The sequence below is a fragment of the Aegilops tauschii genome, chromosome 4 (genome assembly GCF_002575655.3).
Source record: "Aegilops tauschii subsp. strangulata cultivar AL8/78 chromosome 4, Aet v6.0, whole genome shotgun sequence".
Taxonomy (NCBI): Eukaryota; Viridiplantae; Streptophyta; class Magnoliopsida; order Poales; family Poaceae; genus Aegilops; species Aegilops tauschii.
This window is the reverse complement of record NC_053038.3, coordinates 2,907,722-2,917,534: the sequence shown is the minus strand read 5'-3', so window position 1 is coordinate 2,917,534 and position 9,813 is coordinate 2,907,722. Positions and strand designations below refer to the sequence as shown.

Here is a 9,813-nt window from a genome sequence, read left to right as displayed (position 1 = left end):
AGATATATTTTAAAGTGCAGATTCACTCATTTTGCTTCATATGTAGTCTATATTAGAATTTGTAAAAAGACTTATATTTAGGAACGGAGGGAGTATATCCATATGCATGGCTGGAGACACCAAAGAGTAACATGACATTGGCCAGTTAATTCTTCCTCAGATGTGTGCCAATTAGCCCTAGCGTGCGTGGGTGCATGCGTGGGTGCGTGCGTGTTGCAGCTTGGTGTTCATCATATCTGTCGATCGATTTTCTGTATAAATAACACAAGCAGATCTGCAAGATCTTCACCGCATCTCACAACCACACCGTCCACCCATCACTCTCTTACCAACGTTGTAGCTACTCATTCAACTTCAATGGCATCCATGAACTACTACTCTTTGGTGTTGGTGGTGGTTTCATTGGTCTGGGCACCTCTGGCTGTCGTGGCCGGCGATCCAGACATCCTTGGTGACTTCATCGTGCCGGCGCCGATGGTTGGCATGCCGCCGACGAACATCACCGGTGACTTCTTCACCTACACTGACTTCGGTGCCGCAAACGAGACCATGCCGTGGCCTCCACAGTATTTCATTGTGATCAAGGCCAATATGGGGGCGTTCCCTGCGCTCAACGGGCAGAGTGTGTCCTATGCCATGCTCGTGTTCCCCTCCGGATACGTCAACCCGCCGCACACCCATCCGCGCGCTGCTGAGTTGCTGTTTGTCCACAGCGGTGCGCTCTCCGTCGGGTTTGTTGACACTGCCGGTAAGCTCTACACACAGGACCTCGTGGCCGGTGACATATTTGTGTTCCCCAAGGGCCTCGTGCACTACCAGTACAACCAGGGCCCCAACCCTGCCACCGCGTTCTCGGCCTTTGGTAGTGCCGCCCCGGGCACCGTGAATGTGCCTGCCTCCGTGTTCGGCACCGGCGTTGACGACGTCGTGCTTGCCAAGTCCTTCAAGACTGACTTTTGGACGGTGCAGAAGCTCAAGGCAGCGCTCACTCCACCACCCAAGTGATTCGTTTGTGCTCTTGTCGCTCTTGTTCTTCATCACTGTATCGCCCCTGCCGCGAACTAATAAGGCCACCATGCTAGTGAATGATAGTGGCATAATCCCGGTTGTATTGTTAGTTTCAGTTGTGATTGTTGTGACTTGTAATAATATGCTTCTTGTGGTTTGTGAGTTGATATTGTGATCGTGTCAAATTTATTTAATCATCGTGTGAAGAATGTGCCATCAAATACACTTTTGTCTGTCATGCAACTCTTTTCTTTTTTCCTTGCATTGTTACATGTAAACTCTGCCATGTTACTTTCAGTGTGAGTGTGTGACGTATTATAGTAATTATACATTTGAGTAGAGTGTTGTGGTTCCGTTTCGATATTGTTTCAGCCCCAAAGATGCCTAAACTCCACCGTGTGATAAGCCGGTGCTGCTTTTGACGCTTCATCCTCTCGTGTTTTGGAGCTTTTGCTGCTCACTAAACTAAAAACTCCACGAGGTGCTTTTGGAGTTTGCGGCGCTCTGTGTGTGTGTGTGTGTGTGTGTGTGTGTGTGTGTGTGTGTGTGTGTGTGAGTGGACACGATGCTCTTGTGACATTTAATGGTTAATACTTAATAATGCAGTGTTAAAACAGACACACAGTTGTAGGCTATTTGCTGAACAGTTCAGACAGCTCAGATTGGTGAAGTTGAGAGTGAGAGACACAAACGCCCAGGTTTTATTTATTAGAATGATAAAAAATGTTTCTGAGTTGCATTACTTGGAGACACCAAAGAGTTGCATGCATAGGCCAGTTAAATCTTCCTCAGATGTGTGTGCTAGCTAGCTGGTAACAGCTTGCAATTCTAGAATGCTCATACATCATCCTAGATGTCATAGGGGGTGTTTGGTTCAGAAGTCCTAAGACTTTTTCTAGTCCCAGGACTAGTCAAAAAAAGACTCTCTAGTAGAGTCTTTTTCTAGTTCCTGTAGAAAAAGTCCCTTCCGTTTGGTTCCTAGGGACTTTTTAGGGACTTTTTTTAATCTCTGGGACTAAAAAGTCCCTGAACCAAACACCCCCATAGACTCTTCGTCACATAAATAGGTTGCCCGCTTGTGTAACACAGCAAGCAGCCCAACATCTTTCACCAGCCTCCATCAATAATTCTCGAGTTTTTTATGGTACATCATAATACTTCTAGAACCGAGTTACTAAATCATCATTGATTAGCGGGATAGTTTTGTCTTTTTTTTTTTGTTTCTTTAAGTAGTAAAATCCCTCACGGTGACCATCCTCCTGCGGACTCGTTGATGCCATCGCCAGTCATCAACGGGCATGTCCAACAATAGATCGGAGCTGGCCTCCGTGCCATTAAGTGGGAGCCCCAAGTCTCCAACTGGGCATCGCATCAACCAACAGTGAGAGTTTTGGTACTTATTTTGTAGGTCTTCCAATTTTGCTCCTTGAACAAAATATACTACTGGTTTTTTCTAGTAGTGTTAGTGGATCTAGCCCCTTGAATGACTTGAAATAGACTCCTCGTATTATTCTGATGTACCGTAAAAGGCCTCTAATTCTCTTAGCACAGCTAAGTTATTAGCTTAGCTTGCAGATACATTCAATTTCAATGGATTCCATGAGCTCCTACACCTTAGTATTGGTGGTCGTTGCATTGGTCTCGGCGCCACTAGCCGCCGTTGTCAGCGACCCAGACATCCTCACAGACTTTGTCGTCCCAAAAAATATGTATGGGAAAGCACCAACGAACAGCACTGGTGACTTCTGCACCTAAACCGGCTTCCGCGCCGTCATAAACATGACCATGCCGATGCCGATGCCGGGGGCGTAGAACTTCACTGTAACCAAGGCTACCATGATGGAGTTCCCAGCCCTTAACGGGAAGAGCGTGTCCTACGCCTTGCTCAGGTTCCCCTCATAATCCATCAATCCCCCGCACACACACCCGCGTGCCGCTGAGCTGTTTCTTGTCCTCAACGGTGCCCTCTCTGTCGGCTTTGTGGACACAACCAGCAAGCTCTACACGCAAGACTTGGCCGTCGGTGACATTTTTGCGTTCCCCAAGGGTATGGTGCACTACCAATCCAACCCGGGGCAAAGCCCAGCAATCGCTCTCTCGGCCTTTGGTAGTGTCGCCGCGGGCACCTTATCCGTTCCCGTTACCGTGTTCGGCACGGATGCTGATGATGAGGTGCTCGCCAAGTCATTGAAGACTGACATGCCCACCATACAAAAGCTCAAGGCGGCACTCACTCCGCCACCCAAGAAATGTTCCGTTAGTGTATTGCAATCGCCATAATATGCTTGTTTGTGACTTGTGAGTTGTTTGTCGTGGCCATGTCAAATATTATTTGATTTGGGTGTTAAGATTATGCCATCAAATTGTTGGGGAACGTAGCAGAAATTCAAAATTTTCTACGCATCACCAAGTTCAATCTATGGAGTAATCTAGCAACGAGGGGAAGGGGAGTGCATCTACACACCATTATAGATCGCGATGCGGAAGCGTTGCAAGAACGCGGATGAAGGAGTCGTACTCGTAGCGATTCAGATCGCGGTTGATTCCGATCTAAGTGCCGAACCACGGCGCCTCCGCGTTCAACACACGTGCAGCCCGGTGACGTCTCACACGCCTTGATCCAGCAAGGAGAGAGGGAGAGGTTGGGGAATACTCCGTCCAGCAGCAGCACGACGGCGTGGTGGTGATGGAGGAGTGTGGTAATCCTGCAGGGCTTCGCCAAGCACCGCGGGAGAGGAGGAGGGAGAGGGGTAGGGCTGCGCCAAGAGAGAGATGTTCTCATGTGTATGGCAGCCCCAAAACCCCCAATATATATAGGGGAGGGGAGGGGCTGCGCCCCATCTAGGGTCCCCCCCTCAAGGGGTGCGGCCAGCCCTAGATTGGACTTGGGGGCGGCCAAGGGGGGGGGGAGAGGGGGGCCCCCCACTAGATGGGCCTTAGGCCCATCTGAGCCTAGGGTTTCGCCCTCCCCCCCCCCTTCCTGCACCCTGGCCCCTTGTGGGAGGCGCACCAGCCCACCTAGGGGCTGGTCCCTTCCCACACTTGGCCCGCGCAGCCCTCTGGGGCCGGTGGCCCCACCTGGTGGACCCCGGGACCCTCCCGGTGGTCCCGGTACATTACCGATAGCACCCGAAACTTTTCCGGTGACCAAAACAGGACTTCCCATATATAAATCTTTATCTCCGGACCATTCCGGAACTCCTCGTGACGTCCGGGATCTCATCCGGGACTCCGAACAATATTCGGTAACCACGTATATCTATTCCCTATAACCCTAGCGTCATCGAACCTCGAACCTTAAGTGTGTAGACCCTACGGGTTCGGGAACCATGCAGACACGACCGAGACGTTCTCCGGTCAATAACCAACAGCGGGATCTGGATACCCATGTTGGCTCCCACATGTTCCACGATGATCGTATCGGATGAACCACGATGTCGGGGATTCAATCAATCCCGTATACAATTCCCTTTGTCAATCGGTATGTTACTTGCCAGAGATTCGATCGTCGGTATCCCGATACCTTGTTCAATCTCGTTACCGGCAAGTCTCTTTACTCATTCCGTAACACATCATCCCGTGATCAACTCCTTGATCACATTGTGCACATTATGATGATGTCCTACCGAGTGGGCCCAGAGATACCTCTGCGTTTACACGGAGTGACAAATCCCAGTCTCGATTCGTGCCAACCCAACAGACACTTTCGAAGATACCTGTAGTGCACCTTTATAGCCACCCAGTTACGTTGTGACGTTTGGTACACCCAAAGCATTCCTATGGTATTCGGGAGTTGCACAATCTCATGGTGTAAGGAAATGATACTTGACATTAGAAAAGCTCTTAGCAAACGAACTACACGATCTTGTGCTAGGCTTAGGATTGGGTCTTGTCCATCACATCATTCTCCTAATGATGTGATCCCGTTATCAACGACATCCAATGTCCATGGTCAGGAAACCGTAACCATCTATTGATCAACGAGCTAGTCAACTAGAGGCTTACTAGGGACATGGTGTTGTCTATGTATCCACACATGTATCTGAGTTTCCTATCAATACAATTCTAGCATGGATAATAAACGATTATCATGAACAAGGAAATATAATAATAACCAATTTATTATTGCCTCTAGGGCATATTTCCAACAGTCTCCCACTTGCACTAGAGTCAATAATCTAGTTCACATCACCATGTGACTAACACTCACAGGTCACATCACCATGTGACCAACATCCAAAGAGTTTACTAGAGTCAACAATCTAGTTCACATCACTATGTGATTAACACTCAATGAGTTCTGGTTTGATCATGTTATGCTTGTGAGAGAGGTTATTAGTCAATGGGTCTGAACCTTTCAGATCCGTGTGTGCTTTACGAATATCTATGTCATCTTGTGGATGCTACCACGCGCTACTTGGAGCCATTTCAAATAACTGCTCTACTATACGAATCCGGTTTACTACTCAGAGTCATCCGGATTAGTGTCAAAGTTCGCATCGACGTAACCCTTTACGACGAACTCCTTGTCACCTCCATAATCGAGAAAATTCCTTAGTCCACTAGATACTAAGGATAAGTTCGACCGCTGTCATGTGATCCATTCCCGGATCACTATTGTACCCCTTGACCAACTCATGGCAAGGCACACTTCATGTGCGGTACACAGCATAGCATACTGTAGAGCCTACGTCTAAAGCATAGGGGACGACCTTCGTCCTTTCTCTCTCTTCTGCTGTGGTCAGGTCTTGAGTCTTACTCAATACTCACACCTTGTAACACGGCCAAGAACTCCTTTGCTGATCTATTTTGAACTCTTTCAAAATCATGTCAAGGTGTGCGTTCTTTGAAAGTATCATCAGGCGTCTTGATCTATCTCTATAGATCTTGATGCCCAATATGTAAGCAGCTTTATCCAGGTCTTCCTTTGAAAAACTCCTTTCAAACAACCCTTTATGCTTTCCAGAAATTCTATATCATTTCGGATCAACAATATGTCATTCACATATACTTATCAGAAATGTTGTAGCGCTCCCACTCACTTTATTGTAAATACAAGTTTCTAACAAACTTTGTATAAACCCAAAAACTTTGATCACTCCATCAAAGCGTATATTCTGAATCCGAGATGCTTGCTCTAGTCCATGGAAGGATCGCTGGAGCTAGCATACCTTTTAGCATCCTTAGGACAAGACCTTTCTGATTGTATCACATACAACCTTTCCTTACAAAAACTGGTAAGGAAACTTGTTTTGACATCCATCTGCCAGATTTCATAAATGCAGCTAATGCTAACATGATTCCGACGGACTTAAGCATCGCTACGGATGAGAAAATCTCATCGTAGTCAACTCCTTGAACTTGTGAAAACACTCTTTGCCACAAGTCGAGCTTCATAGACGGTAATCTTACCGTCCACGTCCGTCTTCTTCTTAAAGATCCATTTATCTCAATGGCTTGCCAATCATCGGGCAAGTTCACCAAAGTCCATGCTTTGTTCTGATACATGGATCCTATCTCGGATTTCATGGCTTCTAACCATTTGTCGGAATATGGGCCCACCATCGCTTCTCCATAGCTCGTAGGTTCAGTATTGTCTAACAACATGATATCTAAGACAGGATTACCGTACCACTCAGGAGTAGTACATATCCTTGTCGACCTACGAGGTTTGGTAGTGACTTGATCCGAAGTTTCATGATCACTATCATAAGCTTCCACTTCAATTGGTGTAGGTGCCATAGGAACAACTTCTTGTGCCTTGCTACACACTAGTTGAAGTGACGGTTCAATAACCTTATCAAGACTCCACCATCCTCCCACTCAATTCTTTCGAGAGAAACTTTTCCTCGAGAAAGGACTCGTTTCTAGAAACAATCACTTTTGCTTCCAGATCTGAAATAGGAGGTATACCCAACTATTTTGGGTATTCTATGAAGATGCATTTATCCGCTTTGGGTTCGAGCTTATCAGCCTGAAACTTTTTCACATAAGCGTCGCAGCCCCAAACTTTTAAGAAACGACAACTTAGGTTTCTCTAAACGGTGTCGTCTCAACGGAATTGCGTGGTTCCCCTTTTAAAGTGAATGCGGTTGTCTCTAATGCCTAACCCATAAACGATAGTGGTAATTCGATAAGAGACATCATGGTATGCACCATATCCAGTAGGGTGCAGTTATGATGTTCGGACACACCATCACACTGTGGTGTTCCAGGCGGTATTAATTGTGAAACACTTTCCACAATGTCTTAATTGTGTGCCAAACTCGTAACTCAGATATCTCTATGATCATATCATAGACATTTTATCCTCTTGTCATGACGATCTTCAACTTCACTCTGAAATTACTTGAACCTTTCAATAATTCAGACTTGTGTTTCATCAAGCAAATATTCTCAGCATCTACTCAAATCATCTGTGAAGTAAGAACATATCGATATCCACTGCGTGCCTCAGCACTCATTGGACTGCACACATCAAAATGTATTACTTCCAACAAGTTGCTTTCTTGTTCCATCTTACTGAAAACGAGGCCTTTCAGTCATCTTGCCCATGTGGTATGATTTGCATGCCTCAAGTGATTCAAAATCAAGTGAGTCCAAATGATCCATCTGCATGGAGTTTCTTCATGCATATATACCAATAGGCATGGTTCGCATGTCTCAATCTTTTCAAAACCGAGTGAGTCCAAAGATCCATCTACATGGAGCTTCTTCATGCGTTTTATACCAATATGACTCAAGTGGCAGTGCCACAAGTATGTGGTACTATTATTACTATCTTATATCTTTTGGCATGAACATGTGTATCACTACGATCGAGATTCATTTTAGGTGCAAGACCATTGAAGGTATTATTCAAATAAACAGAGTAACCATTATTCTCCTTAAGTGAATAACCGTATTGCGATAAACATAATCCAATCATGTTTATGCTCAACACCAAATAACAATTATTTAGGTTTAACACCAATCTCGATGGTAGAGGGAGCATGTGTGACGCCCCCGATTTGACCGTACACTAATCATGCACGCAAATGTGTACGATCAAGATCAGGGACTCACGGGAAGATATCACAACACAACTCTACAACAAAAATAAGTCATACAAGCATCATAATACAAGCCAGGGGCCTCGAGGGCTCGAATACAAGTGCTCGATCACAGACGAGTCAGCGGAAGCAACAATATCTGAGTACAGACATAAGTTAAACAAGTTTGCCTTAAGAAGGCTAGCACAAACTGGGATACAGATCGAACGAGGCGCAGGCCTCCTGCCTGGGATCCTCCTAACTACTCCTGGTCGTCGTCAGCGGGCTGCACGTAGTAGTAGGCACCTCCAGTGTCGTAGGAGTCGTCGTCGACGGTGGCGTCTGGCTCCTGGGCTCCAACATCTGGTTGCGACAACCAGATAGAAAGGAAAGGGGGAAAAGAGGGAGAGAAGCAACCATGAGTACTCATCCAAAGTACTCACAAGCAAGGAGCTACACTACATATGCATGGGTATATGTGTAAAGGGGCATATCAGTGGACTGAACTGCAGAATGCCAGAATAAAAGGGGGATAGCTAGTCCTGTCGAAGACTACGCTTCTGGTCATCTCCATCTTGCAGCATATAGAAGAGAGTAGATTGAAGTCCTCCAGGTAGCATCGCATAGCATAATCCTACCCGGCGATCCCCTCCTCGTCGCCCTGTTAGAGAGCGATCACCGGGTTGTATCTGGCACTTGGAAGGGTGTATTTTATTCAGTATCCAGTTCTAGTTGTCATAAGGTCAAGGTACAACTCCGGGTCGTCCTTTTACCGAGGGACACGGCTATTCGAATAGATAAACTTCCCTGCAGGGGTGCACCACATAACCCAACACGCTCGATCCCATTTGGCCGGACACACTTTTCTGGGTCATGCCCGGCCTCGGAAGATCAACACGTCGCAGCCCCACCTAAGCACAACAGAGAGGTCAGCACGCCGGTCTAACCCTATGCGCGCAGGGGTCTGGGCCCATCGCCCTATGCACACCTGCACGTTGCGTACGCGGCCGGAAGCAGACCTAGCCTAGTGGCGTTCCAGTCCAATCCGGCGCGCGCCACTCAGTCGCTGACGTCACGAAGGCTTCGGCTGATACCACGACGCCGGGATACCCATAACTACTCGCGCGTAGATGGCTAGTGCGTATAGACCAAATGGCCAGACTCAGATCAAATACCAAGATCTCGTTAAACGTGTTAAGTATCCGCGAACGCCGACCAGGGCTAGGCCCACCTCTCACCTAGGCGGTCTCAACCTGCCCTGTCGCTCCGCCACAAAGATCCACTTGCGGGTACTCTTACGAGCCGACCCGACTTTAGTCATCACATGTGTCATGTATATAGTATATAAGTATATACCCGTGATCACCACCCAGGTGATCACGACCCGATAGTATAGCACAGCAGACGGACAAAGAATGTAGGGCCACTGATGGAAATCTAGCATCCTATACTAAGCAGGTAGGATTGCAGGTAAGGTATCAACAGTAGTAGCAAGGATAGGCTATGCATCAGGATAGGATATCGAAAAGCAGTAACATGCTACACTACTCTAATGCAAGCAGTATAGAGAAGAATAGGCGATATCTGGTGATCAATGAGGGGGCTTGCCTGGTTGCTCTGGCAAGTAGGAGGGGTCGTCGACTCCGTAGTCGAACTGGGCAGCGGCAGGGTCGGTCTCGTAGTCTACCGGAGAGAAGAGGGGGAAGAAACAGTAAATACAATGCAAACAGAAGCATGACGATGCGTGACATGACAATGAGCGGTGCTAGGTGTG

General features: G+C 47.1%; 1 protein-coding gene and 1 pseudogene across 1 annotated transcript; both read left to right on the top strand.

Moving 5' to 3' along the window:
* Window positions 1-357: 357 nt before the first annotated feature.
* On the top strand, window positions 358-1,225 carry LOC109774353 (putative germin-like protein 9-2). Its single transcript, XM_020333070.3, has one exon. It carries the CDS (start codon window positions 358-360, stop codon window positions 1,003-1,005), a length of 648 nt encoding a protein of 215 aa, XP_020188659.1. The 3' UTR covers window positions 1,006-1,225.
* Window positions 1,226-2,054: 829 nt separating this feature from the next.
* LOC109774337 (germin-like protein 9-3) lies at window positions 2,055-3,288 on the top strand (annotated as a pseudogene).
* The last annotated feature ends 6,525 nt before the right edge of the window (window positions 3,289-9,813 follow it).

Coding starts and splice junctions, on each gene's coding strand:
- LOC109774353 (XM_020333070.3), top strand. CDS start 358: ATGGCATCCATGAACTACTACTCTTTGGTGTTGGTGGTGGTTTCATTG.